Source organism: Melozone crissalis, unplaced genomic scaffold, assembly GCF_028551555.1.
Source record: "Melozone crissalis strain CALT ecotype California unplaced genomic scaffold, PUWL_Pcris_2 ptg000198l_1, whole genome shotgun sequence".
Taxonomy (NCBI): Eukaryota; Metazoa; Chordata; class Aves; order Passeriformes; family Passerellidae; genus Melozone; species Melozone crissalis.
In genome coordinates, this window is record NW_026535962.1 from 173769 (window position 1) to 194702 (window position 20934).

Sequence of the window (20934 nt, forward strand, 5' to 3'; positions counted from 1 at the left end):
GCTTTCATTGTCATGGGGTAAACTCAGAGCCTGGAAAGTCAGTTGAAGTGAAATGTCAATCCAAAAGCTCCGAAAACCCTTTTACAAAGCCTAGTCAGGAAACTAGTATGGATATCTCAATAGAACAGACCTTCCGAAGAGATTTCCAAGAATTCCTGGATTTGGACTCACGTTGTTACCTCTCTTATCAAGCAGGACACACGTATTCATGACAGATGAGGACTAGACTTCTGCATCTGCTACAGACATTAATTCCAAGAGAAATCAGAAGTAATGATTATATTTTGAGATTACTGGAGGTCCATAATGTTTACAGTGGAACACAGAAAACCCAGATTTGTACTGCTCTGCTGAGGCCTCTCTCACATTCTGGAAATGAAATGGTTTGGCTGTCCCGGATGTTGAACTTGATTAGTGTCCACCAGAAATGCAGTCAGAAACAGGACTGCGAGGCTGCTTAGTGTTGCTTTTCAAGGACAGCTTTGTTGCCCAATATCCTGAAACAATATCCTGTTTTCCTCACAAGAAAAAAATTCCTAATAGGATTATTGCTAAATCCATCTTTTAAAGGAGACAAAAATGCAGCAACACAGAGCAGGAAGGACTCCTTGCCATTTTCAGTAAGATGGAGAAGCAGCAGGAGCAGCAAGAGCAGGAACAGCAGAGATGTCCTGCAGCTTCTCACCTGCCCTTCCAGTCCATCACTGTTCTGGCAGCTCCCTGCTCACTTGAGCTCTGCCATCCCTGGCCTCTTGTTTTGCACATTGCTCTAAAACCCACACACTGGGGCATTGCACACCAGTGTCAGACAAAGGACATGCTCTCTGGCTGCATTCATCCCAGCAGCACTGGGTCTTCTCAAAGGAAATTGGAAGGCCATGTCCCACCTGGGATCCACCACAGCACTTTCCACTGCTCGTCCCCAGCGGAGCAGAGCACTTGAGCCTAGGTAGGATATTAACAGCAGAGCCAAGTGGCACTTTGAGTTTGATCCAAAATTGCCGCTTTGGATTGTTATTTATCTGTTGTTTAAGCAAAACAGAGCACAGGCCTCTCCCTGCTCAGTCACATAGGAACAGATGGATCAAGAGATCCTCCCACCCACTCACTCTTTGGGTTATGGTGTCTCACCTCAGAAGTGGGTGAAAGAGTTGATTGTAGTCCCTGGCCTTTTATTGAGTGCACCTGGTCCATTCAGTGCCTCAACATGCTCAGAGTACACCCGTGACCATGCTTGGTGTGATGGAGGAACAGCGGTTCCTTTGATATGGAAGAGCTGGTTCCTCCCCACAGCTGCTCTGTCTCCATCTATGGAGCATCACTCTTTTTTCCCTTCCTTGACTCACAGTTGAACTACACCACTCTTCCTTTGGCTATGAAATGAATTAGAGCATTATATAGGCAACCAAGAAGTCAAGCAGCATCATCAGGCTTTGGGAGACAGCAGCCGGAGAAAAGTATGCCCAGGTAACAGTCTCTTTGTGTAGGACTTGGGACATGCAGGGAGTGAAGAACATGGGATGCACGGCTGCCACAGACTGGTTTGCATCCAGAGATGAGGAGCTCTGCTTGAGATGGGAACATGCTGCCAGCAAGGGCCTCTCCCACGCACCGTTTAGCACGCAGAGCCTGAGACTGTTTCATCCTGCAGAACCAAACTGTGAGTGAAATGGCAAGGGCATCCAGCTTTTTCACATCTCTGGGTACAAAGGCCTAGCTGAAATAACTGTGATCACCACAAATGACCCCCCAGCAGTGTGTCCTTACCTTCATGGGAGCACAGCTGCCAGCAAGGGCTGGCAACGCTAAGAAATGTGGTGAACACAAAAGCACAATCATCAGGCAATGTATTTTAATTTTCATGGATTTTTAGGTGCTGCTGTGTTTTAATACAGACACTGTGCAGCATTCTGCACCTGAAAGGGTCCGGGACCACCGGGAGCAGAGCCAGGTATGCTAGGAATGGGGCCAGGACTCCCGGGAGTGGGGTCAGGGCCCCCCAGGAGCCGGGCCAGGATCCCCAATGGCGGGACTAGGAATCCCACAAGTGGGGTCAGGACTCTCGGGAGCGTGTCCAGGACCCCCAGGAGGGATGAGGGCAAGGGGACCCCCTGTTCCTGCCCAGCGAGTGGAACTCCTGCGCCAAGTCACTCCGTGGGACAAGTTCAGGGAAGTCCCGCGCTGCCGCTGCGCCGGGCAGTGTCATCCGGGCTGGCCTCCCACTACACTCGGCCCAAAGCCCGTCCCGCCACCACCGGGGGTCCGTGGCGGTCGGTGCTGTGGCGGCCCGTGGGGCCGTGGCGGCCCGTGCCGTGCTGTGCCGTGCCGGGGCAGCCCGTGCCGGGGCAGTACGTGCTGTGGTGGCCCGTGGGGCCATGGCGGCCCGTGCCGTGCTGTGCCGTGCCGGGGCAGCCCGTGCCGTGCCGTGCCGTGCTGTGCCGGCCCGTGGGGCCGTGGCGGCCCGTGCCGTGCCGTGCTGTGCCGTGCTGTGCCGTGCCGGGGCAGCCCGTGCCGGGGCAGTACGTGCTGTGGCGCACGGCCCGGCTCGCGGGGCCCCCGGGGCTCGTGAGGGCGGGCGGGGGTCGGGGGGGGCCGCGAAGCGCACGTGGCGAGCGGGAGGCGGAGCTTGGCCGGACGCGCCCCGCTCCCGCCCCCGTCCGCCCTTATAGTGGCGGGGGCGGGGGCGGCAGCATTCGGCAGCGGCGGCGGCACCCGCAGGTAGGGTACGGGCGGCCCACGTGGCGCGACGGGACGGGCGAGCGAGGGGGGGGCTCGGGGTCAGGCCCTAGCTATGGGAACCCCACGCACTGTGGCGGCTCCGCGCTCCCCGGGACCGCAGCTGCCGCCCCGGCTGTGAGGTCCTGGAGCCGGTGATGGTCCTGGGCCGTTCTTGGAGCGGGGGGCCGCCCCTGTGGCCAGTCGCGCAGCCCGTCTGTTCGGTGGTCGGCTGGTTCCGCACTGGCGTTTGTGGCTGTGTTGGAACCGCCGCTCCGGTCTCCCCCGCCCCCGGAATGAGGGGGGAGCCATGTTTTGTTCCCGCTCTGCTGTGGCCGCGTGGTGAGGATCCCTCAGTACCCTGCCCCGAGCGCCCTCGTTCCTCTCTTACCGGCAGTAGCGTCCTGGGGTGGTGGTGTCCCCGGCCTCCTTCTCCCGGCGAACGGTGAGGATGGATAGCGATGGCTTCGAGGGGGCCTGGGTAGCCCCGTTGTCCCGAAGTGGGGGTTCCCTGTCCTGGGGAGCTCCTCGTTTCCCCTGCCCGGCCTCTCAGGACGCTCCCCCAGCGTGTTTGTGGGGCCGCGCGGGGGAATCTCCGCACCATTTGAGGGTGCTCGATAAACTCCGCGGGGCAGGGAGGAGGTGATCACTGTGTGTGTTTGGCCCTTGATAAAGGCAGGGAGGGCCTGGAAGCTGCGTGGGAGCCATGTCCTGGGAGCGGGTCTGTGGTGTTGGGGTGGACAGGGGTAACCCTCGCCGCCATGGGGAGCGCTCCTGCAGCCTTCAGAGTGAGCTCTGCAGCATCTGGGTAAGCCCTGCATCGCGATGCCGCTCATACCGGCCTTCAGGTGACTCCTCGCGGCAGGCGCTCAGAGCTGGACCTCGGGCATTCGAGGCTGCTCAGGTGGGTGAGTCACCCGAGGCATTCAGCACCGTGATCCCCTGTGCAGGATAGACTGCGGAACCGTGCTCCGGCTCCAGGAAAGGTGCCTTTAGCGTTTGTTTCTGCCCTGCACAGGGAGGAGGTAGTCGTAAGGTCATGTTGGCCCCGTAGGTGTTTGAGGCGTGCATCCACCCTCTGGTGTGCGAATCGGTCAGCTGGCGAGGCGCTGTGATGACCAGCAGCAGAAAGCTGGGGCTTCTAGAGCTCAGTGGTGGCTGGTGGTAGCTTACGCTCGCTGGGCAGCAAGGGGCTGTCAGAACACTCCTAGAGCCAAGACCGACCGGCTCTGCACCTGGGGTCTGCTGTGGTTGAAGCCTGGTGGCCTCTGGCAGGTGCTTGCTGGCCCCCGGGGAGCTTAGCGGGACTGGACTCCAGACATGCTGCTGGAATGCTTCGCCCAGGGTGGGTATTGCAGGTCGGACAGGAGTCCTGCAGCTGAAGGGTGCACGAATGTATCGTGAAGGTGAACAATGCCGGAGGGTTTGAAAGTTGACTCAGGCAAAGGGGATGAGTGTGAACAGGAGGATCTTCGGCAGGAGAGGTGGGATTTGTGGCCTGAGTGCTCACACCCTGCCCCTTAAGTGTGGACCTTTTGCACAATGGTTACTCATGCTCTCCAGCTTCAATTTTTTTCTTAGGAAAAAGGTGGGTTTCCTTAGTTTCATCACGAGGAAGCAGGTATAATGATTCTGGTTTTGTGCCTTAAGTCTTTTTGTGGTGTACAGGCATCCCATTTTCATGCTAAGTGAGATAATTTAGTGCTGTTGGATTGTCCTGGGTGTCTTTGTGCTGAGGATGCCTTGGCTGTGTCTGGAAGGATAGGAGCAGTGCTGAGAAATGGGCCAGGGCAGGGAGCAGGAGTGTGCTGGGTGTAAAGAAACTCCCCCAAGCTCCTGATAGTGCCTTTGTTGGGGAGGAACTTCCTTGATGTTAGATGAACCGCCGGGGTGAAGGACCTCTCAATTACAAACAAGTTCTGCTAGTGTATGTCAGATATCTCTGTGGGGGTGCCTGTGGCTGTCCTAGCGCCTTGGGAAGGTGTGAAACATTGTTCCCTTTCAGGATGTGTTGCCTGGAAAAGGTATGAATTGTCGTGTGTGCTTTCTCTTGGCTCCTATTTGGCACAGTTGGCCTGATTTATCTGGCAGCTGAGGTGGGAAATGCCCAGTGACTTTCACGCTGTCATATCTCCTTTATGAGGAGTTGAAAAGCTGCACATAGGCTTGGGAGGTGCATCTCATTAGGGCCTGTAGTGCAAATCTACTGTTGCACTTTTATGGCATTTCCCATTTCCTCCTCTGGAATCAGCCTGTAACAGACTCTTAAGAAAGTGGGAGCCTCTCACTGGTGGTATCGGTATGACTCACTGTGTCCTTAGAGCAGCTGCAAAGTAGTTCTGTAGCTAAGGAAAATCCACGTGGGGCTGTAGTTAATTACTGAAACCACAACCACCGGAGTGCTACTGGGCCCTCGGTGTGACTCCTCTCCTGCCTCCATCCCAGTGCTGCCTTGGTCCTGGTTTGAGGGCTGGGTTCTTGGTGCGAGTGTCCGTCCCACTTCCATCCATGTACTCCTGGGTCCTTGGTGTGACCTCCTCTCCTACCTCCACCCTTGTGTTTTTGAGTCCTTGGTGTGCATATCCCACCTCCATCCTGGTGCTTACTCATCAGTAGTTTGAGGGCTTGAAGGTAGCAATAATGTGGCAGTGGCTGGGATCAAAATTCAGACTCCTGCTCGTAGGGAAGGGACAGCCAGTTCAGTTTGATGGTAACCGCTGTGACTTTTTGTGATTTTGCAGCCCCCTGCTTTGCCAAGACACCCGGAGCTGTCTCTGGCTGGCATTGTGGGTCTCTAATGAAAGAATGCCGATGCTAGTCCATACTACATTTTTCTCATTCTGAGGATTTCTGTGAGGGCACAGGGTGTCCTGGGAGCGTTCCTGAGCACCGCTAGTGCAGGGAGGATCAACTCTGTGTCCTGGCAGAGCACAGCTTGTGCTCAGGGTGTGACAGGGAAACTGTGTGCAGGGACTTGAGCACCTCCTGTCCCCACCTGAGACAGGGGTTTGGCTGGAAGCTGGTGCCATGAGAATCCCTCTCCCTAGGGATGGGGGGACTCTGGGTGCTGTGCTGGGGGCTAAAGCTGATGTGAGCCCAGACTACATGCAAGAGCTGCTTGCTTCACATAATATTCCTTTAACTGGTCTGCAAACCCCTCTGGCTGCAGGATTTTGCGTTAGAGGGCTCTAGAAGAGCCATGACCACATCCAGGCTCTGGTGTAGAAATAAGCCAGGCTTTCTCCCTTGGGCTTGTTGGTATCTTGCTTAAGCTTGACTTCATGCTTCCTCACACCAGTAAGATGGTTGATCCTTACTAAGCATTGGTGATGCTAACAACCCAGACGGCAGCTTCTCTGGTGGGCACAAATAGATGCTCATCTCTCTGGCTAGTTGGCTTCCCTCAAAGCTGCCAACAAACTATCCCAACGCTTCACTTTGCAGGGCAGTTTGCAGCTTTCTTGCCCTGCGCCATGCTGGGAGTGTTTTGGGGGCTGAGGAGCTGTGTCCACCAGAAAGACCAATTGTGAGTGTCCAGGGAAGGACCGTGGCTGTGGCTGGTGGGATGAGCAGGATGATCTGTGCCTCTGCGGGCTGAGGCTTGTGCTGCCAGTGGGGGAGCTGGAGGAGGGTGGCTGCCAATGCTGTGCCCCATGGCGTCTGTCTGTCTGCGTGCTGGTGCTAGCTCACCGGGCCGGCAGACCAGGGCATGTCTGGGAGTGTGTTGGCCATTTCTGGTGGGAAGAGGCACTGAGTGGGCTGGGCTGCTCCTGGCCAAAACCTTGAGCTTGCCTGTGCGGGCTGCTGGCCTTGAGTGAGCCGTGCCTGTGCTGCTGACCTTGGCTCACCCCAGCAGCACAGGCTGGGGCTGAGCAGGGCCTCAATTGACTATTGTCCTGATGCAGAGCCCTTGGAAGCTCTGGGGAGTCACGTAGGCCATGTGCTGCCAGGTTAAACCCTGCCTGTGGGTGCCTGCTGGAATTAAAGCTCTGTGCATAATGCTCTAAACCCACTTAAAACTGGTGAAAGTGGTGTCTCCTGACAATCTCTATTTTGTCTCACTTCAGGCCAGAAAAAGGCCATATATGAAGGTATAGAGTGTTACAGGCTGTGAACAGCTGGTGATTGCCAGCCCCTTCGTTTCCCCAGCAGGAGATCTCAGTTTGGTTTTAGGGATCAGAAGGAGAGATTCTGGGGGCCTGCCAGCTCCCCACGTTGGGCAAATGTCCCATGAGCACTGCAAGAGCTTCTTGTGGTGAGCTGGGCTTGGCGGGGGGCTGGATGTGGCTAATTCTTTGGGCTGGGCTGATGGGAATGAGCTCCTGGGGAACAGCATCCCCCTTTCTGCTGGGGGCTTGAGGGCAGAGCTCCCTCTGGGAGTGCAAACTCTGCTGCTAGCAAGGGGCAGCTTTGTGCCCATCCTTCCTGGCCTAGGTGTTTTACTGATGGCATTTCTAGCCTAAAGGCTGGGTCCAACTTACAAGGGCACAAGGTGCCCAAATGGCTGTTGGATAGCTGGGGCATCCCTGGGCGTCTTTTTGCTGTGGACATCCTTCTCTGGACAATGCTATGTCCATCTCAGTCTGGGGGAGCACAGGAGGAGCAGAAAGCAAAGACAACAGGGCTGGGATGAGCCACTGTGGATTTCACACCTGTGAAGATACCAGATGAACCTCCACTAGCTGCAGGACAAACCTGTGTGGGCACTAGGCTGATCGTGGGTTGTGAGAGAAATATATGGGTCTCTCAGCTTGTTCTGCTCCTTGGAGCAAGAGTTGAGGCTCCCTGCCTGCCCTGCTGTAGTTCCCAGGTACTCAGAGAGCCCTGCTCCAGTGGAAAGGCTTTGTGAGCTCAAAGGGGGCAGCAGGTGCCACTGAGTGTGTAACCACTGTAGGGAAGCCTTGAGCTGGAGGGGTGTGTGAGTAGAGGCAGAGGTGTGTTGTGCCTGGGCAGGGTCTCTGCTTGGATGGGGGAATGGCTGTCTTCCTTTGACCCCAAAAAGCAGTGATGTGAACCACTTCAATAAAGGCTTTGCCCCAGAAATACTTTGGGGGCATTTGCACTGCTCTATAATGTGAGCCTCTGTCTTTCTGTGCTGGAGTCCTGCCAATCTGAGCTTTCAAAAGCACAGCAATTTACTGCATTATGTAACTAAAAGTCTTGAAATCATACTGTTCCAGGCCTCTTTGGAGAAAGGATAACTGCTTGTGGGTGGGACCTAGGAGATGACAGGGTTTTAGTCTTCTGAGGGATCTGTTTTGGGGTGATACCATCCTCATTGTCTCAATTCCTGCTGTCACTCTTGCTGTGCAGAGGAGGGTGGCTGTAGGCTACCCATTCCTGCAGATTAGTCAGGACTTTTATAGGGAGCAGTTGTGATACTCAGTCATTACTTGGTCTCATCAGCCTTAATTACTGCAAATATGGTTATTTTAATTCCTAATAGGGTGAACTGTAGCTGGCTGCCTGGCAGCTGTGAATTTGATTTCTAATCACATCTTCCATGTTGCAACTCTTCCAAAACAGCTGAAAATGTCCTAATTATGTGTTCTCGTTGTTTTTTGTTTTTTTAATTTCCCTTTTTGCAAAAGGGAGGGAATCTTCCCAGTTGGGCTGGCTGCCTTACATGTGCTTTATTTTTTTTCCTCACTTGTTTGAAACTAGTTCCGTGTGGGAGCAAGGAGTAAATTGTCAAGAAGCCTGATGCAGTTGAATGATGAGCTTTCTAAAACTGGTCTTTCTTAATAAGGATTTTCAGTGAGTCAGGGAAGAGTGTTGTGGCATGCAGAACTCTTTGTGTAAATTCTCTGGCGTCAGACTTTGGGAATCTTTGGTCTCAAAACTTTGTTCTGCTCAAGGTTTTTCATTGTGCCTCAGCCATGCAAGAGAGGTCATGTCTAACCTGCCAGAAGCCTTTTATTTTACAGAGAGATGCCACCTCAGGAGGAGAAATGCTGCTTGTAGGGGAATTAAAAATAAATTAACCAAGCCACAGTCATTTTGGAGCAGTTGAGCTCCTTGGGAACAGTGAAAGAATTAAACCAGTGTATAGGTCTCAGGAACAAAAGGGAAAAATCCCCAACACCTCATCAAAACCTCCTCAGCCTTTGCCTTGGATGGCTTTTATTTATTGCCTGTAGTTTTAATTAGTGCTCACAAGTAGATTATATTCTTTGCTGGGAGCTTTTATGGCCAACACCTGGTAGTTTCAGCTTTCAAAAATGTTTTAGATAAATCATTGTGGTTCGATGATGCTTTAGGGTTCACTGAAGGCTGTGAAAGCTCAGTGTGACTCAAAGCAAGAGGTGGCGGAAGCTCCAGTGTGCAGCTTGTGTGGGGAGGGCATGTTCAGCCATTCCCAGTGCTCATGGTGGGTGGGTTGCTCTGTGTTCCAAGAGACCAGACTGCATTGGAGTCTCTGTGAAGCCTGGCCACTCCCTCGGTGGTCCCACGTGGGTGCTCACAGGTGTGTGTTGGCCCAGGGATCTGCCTGCAGCCAGACACCGGAGATGCGGCTCATCCTGTTGAGTCCCAGAGAGGAAATCAGAGGAAACGGGCTCTGGCTCCTGGGCATAGTTCAGCTGTGGACGTGCCAGGGGCAGCGTCTTGTCAATGATTCCTTTGTTGGAGTGGCGGGTGGCTTGGAGCTGCTCATGATGGTCATGTGTTGCACTGGCCAGGATGCAGGAAAATACCCTGCCAGTGAAAAATCATTGTCTGGGTCACACTAAACTAGTCTTAGCAGCTTACAGAATCCAACCTCCTGTGCTTTTCTTTCTCTCACCCTGTGTGGGTCTGGGGCATCACCGCAGCCAGGTGTCAGGTGGCTCTGGCAAACCTGGTGCTGTATCAGATGACTGCCGCCAGTACCTCCAGTGCCAGGTAGGAAGGAGCAGGATCTCCCCATGACTCTGGATCACCAGCTGTGCTTTGACCAGGACACTGGGATCCCAGCCTTGGATGTGCACCAAGTGACACAGAGTGAGTGAAAAGGTGGGAGCCCGTAGTCCTGTCGTGTGTGCTATTTGGATGTGCCAGGTAAATGCTGGCATGTCAGCAGCCATGGATGAGATGGTAATCGCTGTGAGCTGGGGCGGATGCAGGCTATAAATAGGAGGCTGCACCTCTCTGAGCCAGCACCACACTGCTTTGAAGTTGTCACTGCCTGGCATGACCTCAGGAGCTCTGGAAAAGACTCTCCTGCTCGAAGGTAGCTTTTTCCCTTGAGTGCAAACTTGAGCAGCAGAGACCTGTGGTGTTTGGGGTGGGGTCTGGTGAAGGAACCTAATGCTGTCCCCTTGGCTGGTGGTGCTTAATATGAGTGAGTGAGGTGGGGGTATTTCTCGCTGTGAGGCTGGGGAGGGCTGCAGTCCATCAGAAAATGCCTTCTGAAATCCCTGGGGGTGCACAGGAGTTCTGGGGCTGGTAGTGGTTTCTGTGGCTTTGCATGTTGTGACCCTTGTTTGTGAGCAGCTGCCCTTGCTACAGTTCCTTGCTGTGATGCCTTGTGCTGCTCTCAGCTGCCTGTACCAGCTTTCATTTGGAGTAACAGTGGCTCTGGAGTGTGACGTGGTTCTGCTGCTGTATGGGCCCATGCATGAACAGCCTTCCTTGGTGGCCTCTGGATTGCTACCAGTCAGCCTCTCCGAGGGGATTCCACACCTCAGCAAGCCTGAATGACACCTTCCTGTTTATTTTGTTTTCTAGTCGCTTCTAGTTTTGAAATTTTAAAGTGAATTGTTTTTATACTTGGGTGCTTTGTGAAACCTGCCTTAGCCTTTTTGATCAAGGAGGAGAGTTTGGATGCAGTTGGGTCCAGAAGTGCCCTGCAGGGGAACCAGGCTCTGCTGGGACTTCTCTGTGTGGATCCACCTCTGCCTTCTCTGGTGGCATATGGGAGCCTTCCTTGGTCACCACTCAGGCTAAGTTTAGCCATAGCCACTGACCTTTGGGGATGGTGGGTGTGCTGTGACACCCAACTGCCCTTTTTCAGCAGAAAAAGGGGTGTCCTGTTCAGCTCGCGCATGGGGACTTACTTCCCCTCAGTATTTCTGCATTTAATATCCTTGGCGTGCAGCTCCAGCTCTAGGTGGCCTGGGGCTTCCTGGGATTTTGCAGTGCTGGGGTTGCACTCCAGCAACCCAGATGCTTTGGGAGCTCTGCCTGTGCAGATAAGTCCTGGCTGCTGTCACAGACACTGTCTGTCCTTTCCAGCTTAGGTCAGGGTGTCACGTCTTAAATTTGTCACTTAAAAATGTGTGCTGACTGCTGACTGGGCTCTTAAAGGCCAGCTGCAATCTGAGCGTGTGCTTTGGAGTGGCCCACTGTGCTGGTGATCCTGGGCTGCTCTCACCTCGCGGATCAACTTTCCTCATGATGGTGGGGGCACTGGTGCTATGCCAGCCTTGCAAACAGAGCTTGAGCCGTGCATTTGTGTGCCAGGAGCAGAGATTGCCTCAGCTGAAAGCACAATGCTTTGTCCTTTGCAGATCTTTGATCCCCACCTGAGTCATCGCTGACTTGATTCAAGATGCCACCCGCCATCGGAGGCCCTCTAGGATACACTCCTCCTGAAGGAGGATGGGGATGGGCTGTGGTCGTCGGAGCCTTCATTTCCATTGGTTTTTCTTATGCCTTCCCCAAATCTATCACAGTGTTCTTCAAAGAAATTGAGGTCATCTTCAATGCCTCCAGCAGCAAAGTGTCCTGGATCTCCTCCATCATGCTGGCTGTTATGTATGCAGGAGGTAAGTGGGGTGGAGGCAGTGATACTTGTGCTCCTGCATCACAGCACAAGATGCTACTCTCCTGCTGGGACTGGTGATTCCCACCTGGCTGTGGTGACAACAACCAAAATTTTGCTAACACTTTGAATTCTCTCTTTATCTGAGAGCAAAACCTCCCTTAATGAGTTTTCTTAAAGGAGGCTGCTCAGAAAGTTCCATTTAATGCCCAGAATGCAAAAACCGGGTTAATCTGTCCTCTGCAAAGCTGTAAAATCTTTCCGGGGAATTATGACTTGTGTAATTCTGCCCTTGTCCTTGTTACAGTGAGTTGCAGATGCTGTGTCTACTCCCAGCATCCTCCTGAAGGCCAGGGAGCTGCTCTGCTACATGTGGCAATGTGGCAACTCTGCTCTTAGGGGCACTTTCAGATAAGACATTGATTTTTTTTTTTTTTTTTTTTTCCAATTCAGGGAATAGTGTATGTAGGCATCTGTCCTCAGTTTCTTGTCAGCACAGTTGTGCTTGGAGTGCACTGAAGCTTCATGCCACATGTTACTGCTTGCTGGTGCCAAGCAGTGCTGTAGGCAGCTTGTGCTGTTTGAGAATGGTAGTGTGCACTGGAAGTGCAGAGACATGAGCAGAATAAGGCAAACCCACATGAACTAAAACAGCTCCACTCCTTCCCCTGTCCTTCAGAAGCTGCCTTTTGAAGACTTTTAACTCTCTAGCTGGGTACTTCATGCATGTTTTTAGTGGGCAAACAGCATGCAGTGTTCCTGGTCTCCAGACCCTGGGGTCTTGTATGTGCCTGCAAACACAGTCTTGTGCTGGGCTGAAAGAAACACTGTGAGCCTGCTGTTGTGGCCAGTTCAGAGGCAAATGGGAGCTTGTCCCTGCTGCCAGTCCCCAGCTGGCAGGTTGCCTGCAGCCTTGTTGGATTTGTGCATCCAAAGGAGCTGACGTCAGCTCCCGGCTGAGCACGAGGCTTTTCCTTTGCAGGGAACAGGCTCTGCTTTGTCCTCGCTCAGCTAGCGAAGCGACCAGCACATTTCCCTGCTCCAATGTTGTAACAAGCTTGTAAACCGTGTAACTGCCTTAATGAGACCCAATCTGGGCCATTCCTCCTCTCCCAATAGCTCAGAGCTGGTTCTCCTGGGGGCACTGTCTGGAGCTGCCTGGCAGCAGGGGTAAGAGCTCCCTCCTCCAGTACTGGAGACATGTCCCCATGTCCCCCTCCCTCCATGATGATTCTGTCCCTCCTGCTTTCACTGAGCTGTAGCCATTAAATTCCAGCAGCTGCTGGTCTTGGTCTGCTTGGCCATATGCTGGTGGCAGGGATGCTGAAAGTACCCCAGATCTACCTGGGTGCATTTTTCCCCCAGAAGGTGGTCAAGTACTGAACAGGCTTCCCAGAACAGTGGCCACAGCCCCAAGGCTGCCAGAGTTCAAGGAGCATTTTGGACAATACTCTCAAGCAGAAGGTGGGATTGTTGGGGTTGTCTTTTGAAGAGGCAGGAGTTGGACTCGATTCTTGAGGATCACTTCCATCTCAGAACTTTTTATTCATCCCCCAGCTGCTGAAGCACTGGAATTGATGCTGCCCCATTCATTCCTGCCAAAACCAGACTCTTTACAGAGTCTGAATTGCACTGGAGCAGTCCCAGTGTGCATCCCATTTTCCCTGTCTCCTAGGACACCTGCCTGCTTGGAGGCTGAAAAAGTAGCTCATCCTCTGGAGTAGTAGAATCTCACAGAGCTGCTGGGGCAGCTTCTGTCCTGGGTAGGGCTAGGTGTGAGGAAGCAGCACATTTCCCTCCAGCTGCCCTGTGCAGTCACTATCAGGATGCATGGATGTCATGGTGTCAAATGCTCCTTTGTCAGCCCCATGTTGGGATTAGATTCCATTATTTACATGTTTTTGGCAGCTTGAGCAATCAAGTTAGATTAGGTAACGTTTAGTCAAAAACACTTGCAGTGAATCTAGAAAACAGGTATGGGTGTTGTTTTCCTTTAGAAAAGGGGGGGGATGAGGAGAATTGCCCCTAGAGTACCTGGCACTGCCCAGCTGCGTGGCTTCCTGCTGATTGCCCTTTGGAGCCTGCTATTTTCAGGGGGACTTCCCGGAAGAAAGGCTGTGGCTGCATTTAGACTCTTCAGGGGCATCACATTTGCTGAGTTCAAGGTTCAGGTTTTGCAAAGTGCGGAGTGCTCTGTGCACCTTGTGATGTGGCAGCTCCCAGGTGCTGCTGCTGCCCCCTCTCACAGGACCCAGAGCCATGGCCCATCCCTGGTGGCATTGCACTGGAGCTTCTGGTAGCAGAGAGCAGAATGCTGTGAGGCTGGGAGCAGACTCTGCAGCACCAAGGCTTCTGTAACCTGCTCCAGACTTTGTTTAAACTGGGCAAAAAGGTCAAGTACCATCCAAGGACTCATGAATAACATGTTGACAACCTCTCTGTCTGTTAATGGCAGAGCAAGGTCTGTTAATATTCAATGGATGTTCATTCAGTGTATTTAAATACATTTTAGTGTCTGTAGAGCATGCTTGGCAGTCTCTAATCACTGTTTGCTTTGGATTAAAGCACCTGATACTGAAGCACTTAAAAGGGCAATTGGCCCCTGTCTGCATTAGGGATAGCAGTGAAAACAGAAGCACCCCTTCTCCTGGGGCACTGCTGCTTCTCCCCAAGCCCTGAGGAGCTTCACTTGCACCCAGAGAAGGTGTTTCCTCACAGCTTCATCTGGTCTTGATCAGAAACCTCTGTCAGGAGATGTGCAGTTGCTTTGTGGCTGAGACCCCAGCTCATGGTGAGTGGGTGGCTGCAAGTAGGGCAGAGCCCCCAGTGCAGCACGAGGCAGGTGGCTTTGGCCTGTCCCAGAGCCCTGTCTCTGGGGGCAGGTGGTGGCCGGGCAGCTCCTCTTTCAGCCCACAGAAGGTAACTTGCTCGAAGAAGTCAAAGCTTTCTGTGCTTCAACAATTTTCTCTCTCTTATGGTTGGTTTAGATTAGAGATTTAGGAAGAAATTCTTCCATGAGGATGATGAGGCCCTGGCACAGAGAAGCCTAAAAAAGCTGTGTCTTCTCCATCCCTGGAAATGGCCAAGAGTGGGTTGGATTGCAGCAACCTGTTCTAGTAGGAAATGTCCCTGCCCATAGCAAGGAGCTGGAACAAGATATCTTTAAGGTCCCTTCCAACCCAAAGCATTTTGTGATTCTCTTGTCTCCAGCTGCCTCTGAACCTTCTGTCCTTTCGCCTTACCCCAGTTCCCTCCCTGGGAGAAACAATGCTGTGTGAAAGCCGGAATCATCTGGCAGTGATGCAGTGGGCTTGTGTGTGTATTTGGTCTCTCATGCAAAGATAACTCCTCTCTGGTGCATCTCCTTTGTTTGCCCAGGTCCCATCAGCAGCATCCTGGTGAACAAGTATGGCAGCCGGCCCATCATATTAGTAGGCGGCTGCCTTTCCGGCTGTGGGCTGATTGCAGCCTCCTTCTGCAACACGGTGGAGGAGCTCTACTTCTGTATTGGGGTCATAGGGGGTAAGTGATAGCTCTGCCCTAGTGGGGCAGTGAAAGGAGCAACTTCAACCCAGTAATTATTAGTTGATGTCTGAATTTGCATGAGTTCTGGTTCTTGTCACTGCCTGGGTGCCTCTTTAGCAGGGGCTGACTCCTGCTTATGCCAGCTGGGAAGTGGGTGAGTCAGTTGTTGGAATGGACTGTCTGGGGCACTGGTGGAATCACCATCACTGGAAGTGTTCAAAAAGCATGTGGATGTCACACTTGGGGCATGGGTTAATGGGGACCTGGCAGTGCTGGGGCGATGGTTGGACTCCATTTTCTTAGAGGACTTTTCTAACCTAAATGATTCCATGATTCTAAGTTGGAAATGGAGCTGTGAACTCCCCAGAAGTAAAACCCCACTTGTCCTACTAGCCCTTCTGCCAGTGCTGCTGGAGGCATCCAAGACTTGAGCCCCTTATCTCTCTCCTGCAGGTCTTGGACTTGCCTTCAACCTGAACCCTGCCTTAACCATGATTGGCAAGTACTTCTTTAAGAGGCGTCCACTGGCCAATGGGCTGGCAATGGCAGGCAGCCCTGTCTTCCTCTCTACCCTGGCACCCCTCAACCAGTTCTTCTTTGGCATATTTGGCTGGCGTGGCAGCTTCCTCATCCTGGGTGGCCTCCTGCTGAACTGCTGCGTGGCTGGATCCCTGATGCGGCCCATAGGTCCCAAGCCAGTTCAGAAGAAAGAGACCAATAAGGAAGCACAGCAGGAGGCTGGGAAAGCGGGGAAAAAGGATGATGGTGACACCAGCACGGACCTCATCGATGGAAAGGCCAAGAAAGAGAAGGGCTCAGTCTTTCAGACAATCAACAAATTCTTGGATCTGACCCTATTCAAACACAGGGGCTTCCTGCTCTATCTGTCAGGCAATGTAATAATGTTCTTCGGGTTGTTTGCTCCCTTGGTCTTCCTCAGCAATTATGCAAAGAGCAAGAAGATTCCTAGTGACTCGGCAGCCTTCCTGCTCTCCATACTGGCCTTTGTGGACATGTTTGCCAGACCTTCCATGGGACTGGTGGCAAACACCAAGTGGGTCAGACCCCGCATCCAATATTTCTTTGCCATTTCTGTTATTTACAATGGTGTTTGCCACCTCTTGCTCCCCTTGTCCACCAGCTATGCTGGCTTCTGCATTTATGCTGGCTTCTTTGGCTATGCCTTTGGCTGGCTGAGCTCAGTTCTCTTTGAGACCCTGATGGACCTGGTGGGAGCTCAGCGGTTCTCTAGTGCTGTTGGCCTGGTGACCATCGTGGAGTGCTGCCCTGTTCTTCTGGGACCCCCTCTGCTAGGTAGGATGTGCTGTGCCTGGAGAACTCACTTGAGGGCATGGTTTTAATGGGGTGGTGCTGGGTTGGTGATTGAACTTTGATCTTAAAAGTCTTTCCCAACCTTAATGATTCTATGGTTCTTTGGCTGTCCTGCCTGGACTTGCTTAGTGGTGGTGGGTTCCCTTGAGCCATGGGCAGCCCATGGCACTGGGGCAGTAGTCTGTAGACCACTGAGGAATGGCCAAGGAAGTGGGATCTAAACCCGTGGCACAGGGTAGGGGAGCAGGGAGTAAAGGAATGTGGGACAGGTCCTTGTCTGAATGTGAGGGTGATGGGCTTGGGCTGCTCTTGGGAATATCTCCATGACCTGGAGCTGCTTTGGGGGCTTCTTGCTGAACTGTATACTCTTGTCTTTTAGGGAAACTCAATGACATGTATGGTGACTACAAGTACACATACTGGGCCTGTGGGGTTGTCCTGATCATCGCTGGGATCTACCTCTTCATCGGGATGGGCATCAACTATCGCCTGGTGGCCAAGGAGGAGAAAGCGAAGAAGGAAAGGAAGGAGGACGAGACCAACATTGATGAGGCTGGGAAGAAGAAAGAGGAAAAAAATGATGTAGCCCCCTCACCTCAGAAGAGTGTGGAGGGTGGTGTCAAAGAGGAGGAGAGCCGCATGTGAGGGACCAGTCTTAATCCCAGAGTGTCGGGGAAGTGCTGCTGCCCTGGTGTGGCAGCCAGGGCAGAGCTCCGCTGGCGCTGGGGGGCTGTAAGAAGTGTTTAAACCGGGTGTTCATTTTTAAACAGGCTCTGAATTGTCTTTCCATCTGTGTTAAAGGTAACAGGACTACACATGCAGTATCCTCGTGTGTCCAGGGGCAGGGGGCTTTTATAGTCTGGCTTTTTAACAGTAACATGAATGTACTAATATGTGCCTTACAGTCTCCATATCTAGCTGAATCTGAACGAGCCTTAACTCTAAACTGTGCTTTAGGTCTGTATTCTGCTTGCGTTGGGGGGCGGGGGGATATGTGTGTGTTTTGGGGAGTTTTTTTGTTAAAAAGCCATAAAAAGCAGGATACTGGATTTGTTGAAGCACAATGGGCTTCAGGGCCGGCCCTGGATGAATACTGCTTCATACGCTTCTTACTGCAGGTCCTCTGCAGGGGAGATGCAGGCATGGGGCAAGGTGCTCCTTAACCCTCATGCCCAGTGCCTCCTGGCTCTTTAGGTGGTCTTTAGGTATGTTTTGAAAACACTTTAGCTACTGTAGTTCTTTAAAATCCCTATTTTTGTAGCTCTTCTCTCATGGGATATTCAGGTTGAAGAAAGATGGCTGGGGTTCTTGCTGGGCAGTGTCACCCACTCCAGGGCTGTGGCAGCCCTGCTTGCCCAAGCCTTCCTTGGGGACTGTTGGAGTCCCCCCTGCCTCCCCACTCTGCCTCAATAGTGCCTCTTCTCAGCCCAGTGCTAGGTGATGTGAAATGGGCTCAGGTTGGGCTGCTGGCATTCACACTGCTGTTGGCTGTGCTGGCCCATCCTGCCCATGGGGTGGGCTTCCACCAGAGCATGCCATCCAGCCAGGTGTTTTGGGTGCCTGACCTTGGGCAGAGTGGTTAGGTCAGTGGAGATGGTACATCCCTGAGACTTTTTCTGCTTTTGCTCTTTATCTGTTAGAGAAACCTCTTTTACTTGCTTCTGTTCAACTGAGATCTTAAGGTGGTGGATGCTGAACCTCTCACATCTAGGACACGTAAGGGGGAGGAAAGAATTTGTACGTATTTATTTTTTATTTTTTAGTGTTGGAAAATATCTCAACGTACGTGGAGCAGGTTAATGGCTCTCAAGTTGTAGTAATGTTGATCAGAATTCATGTTAAGAGGCTTGAGTTTTTTCAAATAAACTTGTTTTTTTACAATTTACCTATCAAATGTTGAACTTCTTTCTTAGAAGTGAGATTTCTGTGCACCAGATCGCATAGATTTAGGGTCAATTTTGAGGATAGGGTGAGTGGGGCTGTGGTAGGGCCTGACTCTACACTTACTGCTCAAGCACCCTGTGGAAGCTGGACACATACTGAGAGGGTGAGATGCCCCCTTCCAGCTGGAAGAGGAGGCTTTGCTCAGCAGTAGGATGGCAACAGCATAGTGTCCTCATGCACTTTAGTTTTAGAAACCTATAAAAAGCCTCAAGAACTGCCTTGATTGTGAGGGGGAGGGACGTGCACTTAAATGTAAATGTCTGAATAGTGGGCAGATCCTCTTGCTGTTTCCTTCCAAGCTGAGTGGAACCACACCTGTATGGGCCTGAAACTAAATGAGGGGTTAAATGAAGGTGGTGTTGAGGGAGTTGTTCTGGGGTCTCTGAGTCTGTGGCAGCTTCAAGCCCTGCATTGCAACTGCTCTCCTTGCTCTCCCTTGCTGCAAGGCCCATTTTGTGTTTTTTGGTCTAAATATCTCATAAAGCACCCTGAATTCTTGGGGTTTTTTTAAAGACTGTAGATTATTAAGCCAGGGGAGTATTTTGCAAAAGAGGACGTACAGTTACTGAGCTGTGGTATGGCAAAGCCAGGTAATTGTATTTTTATAGATGGGGTGTCTGGTGGACCCCCGGAGAGATGGGCTCACATCACAATAACCAACCCCTGGGAAACTTGCCCTGTTATCCAAGTTTTTGTATCTACAGACAAGGTCCCCTCTGTGTGTGGGGTGGTCTCTGGTGGGATTCAGACAGAGCTGCAGGAGGGCCTGGGCCTTTCTGCCATACCAAACATTGGTGATGCCTGTTGGGAAGAGCATCTGTTCTGTGAAATGCAGAATGTGCTCAGCCCTATTCTGTGGGTCCCTGCCTCTTGTGGTCATTGGGGGTCCTGTCTGGGCTGTGTCCACAGCTGACATGGGTGGTCCTGTAGCCAGGGCCACTGGAAGAGGCTCACTTAGCTAGGGCAGGAAGCCAACCTTGCTTCTAAGGAAAAAAATGTTTAAATAATTTCCTACTGCTTGGATGTGGCTGGCTGGGAACACTTCAGTAGTAAATCCTGGTTGTTCTCTACTGGTGACCTCCATGCCCTCTCTGGAGCTGGGTGTCAGCCCTGTCCGTGTTCCAGGATCTCCTGTGGGACTTGTTCCTCTGATCCGATGCTGTGGAAATGCAGGTAAGAGTGGAAGGTTGGACTGGGAGGAGAAACTTGCTCTTGCCCTGTATTAGGCTAGAAACTAAGTGCCCTGATTGGGGTGGAGCACAGTCCTTGCTATGGCAGGTGTGGCACAGCTTCAGGGGCTGCCCCTGTGCCTGCTCCTGGTTCAGCTCTCAGGAGCAGGACAGCTATATTTAGTCATGTTTTTTCTGCAAGCAAAGTTATCTACAGTGCTGGGAAGTACATGACCTGGGCTCCCAGAGCCTCTCTCAGTGTTATGTACCTGTAAAACAGGAGCTAAAATTAGGCACAGGGATCGAAAAAGCAGATGGGAGCCCTGGCTTTACCCATGATGATGGCTGAGTGGACAGTGGATGCCCAAACCAGCCCTTGTCCTCCAGGGCTGCTCTGCAGGCTGAACCCATTGTGCTGTCTAACTGGAGGAGATGGAGATCCGCTGGATGTGGTTCCTTTGCAAAGGACCACAGTACATCCATGGGGACATGTGTGCTTCCCTGCTCCCCATGCCAGCAGTTGGGAGGAGTCAGAGTATTGCTGGCCAGATTCCCACCATTCTTCCACAGGTTTCCTTTATGCACCTGGCCACGTTGCCTTCCTTCCTCCAGGGACAGCAAAATAAAATTCTCTTCATAGCGAGCAGAATTGAGGAAATACTTGGGAGCTAATTCCCCTGGAGTTTGTTTTCCCAAACATCTGAAGTTGCCAGCCAGGATTGCTCAGCAGCAGCTGGGGGGATTTGAGGGGCTCCTAGAGGAGCAGGCTCTGCTCCAGCTGCTGGATTGGAACTGCTGCTGACTGCTGGTGGCAGCCAGGCCTCTTGATGGTGGGAGTGGGACAAGGCAGGCAGACCTCAGCTGTCCTCCCTCTTTTCCCTTCTTCCCTCTGTGAGCCCTCTGAGCACAGTGGTTCTGGGCTGGGAGGCTGCTGCTGCCTCTGCTGTGCTGTTGGGCCATCCTCCATTGCCAAATGCACTCCAAATCCATGGCTGCCTTGAGCCCGTTTTCCCCACTTTGTGGGGCCATGGCGCCTGTGGTTCTGCAAGAGGCCTGGCAGGCCTACAGCCCTTCCCCAAAAGACATTCCCAGCCTCCTGAAACAGAAACAGCCTAATCCTCCCCACAACGTATCACAATCCCCTTCCTGGGGAGAGGAGAGCCTGGCTGTAGAGCTCATTCATGTGACAAGCATGAGGAGGGGATCTGGGTCCCTGCCTGCTCCTGCTCTGCCCAGGGACTTTATTCAGTTATTTTGGGAGATTTGGGTTATGCTGAGTGTGCATGTCTGTCCAAGCACTCTGGGCTGCTACTCTGCAAACAAATGCTGCTGTTCCCAGCCGCTGCCAAGATGCTGGTGGGGCCCAGCAGGGTGGGCAGCTGCTGGCAAAGGCCGGTCAGTCCCATGGCCAGCACTGCCTCTGGCTGTGGCTGTCTGCCCTGGCTGGGATAGAGGCAGAGAGAATGAGAGAATCATGGAGTGGTTTGGGTTGGAAGAGACCTTAAA

The 20934-nt window shown here is 52.6% G+C and overlaps 1 protein-coding gene across 1 annotated transcript; it reads left to right on the forward strand.

The window, feature by feature from the left end:
- The first annotated feature begins 2686 nt into the window (after positions 1–2686).
- Positions 2687–18200, forward strand: SLC16A1 (solute carrier family 16 member 1). The gene is made up of 5 exons (XM_054294021.1): positions 2687–2718; positions 11205–11462; positions 14837–14980; positions 15437–16297; positions 16695–18200. The coding sequence occupies exons 2-5, from the start codon at positions 11246–11248 to the stop codon at positions 16958–16960; spliced, it is 1488 nt and encodes a 495-aa protein (XP_054149996.1). The 5' UTR covers positions 2687–2718; positions 11205–11245; the 3' UTR covers positions 16961–18200.
- Positions 18201–20934: the final 2734 nt, after the last annotated feature.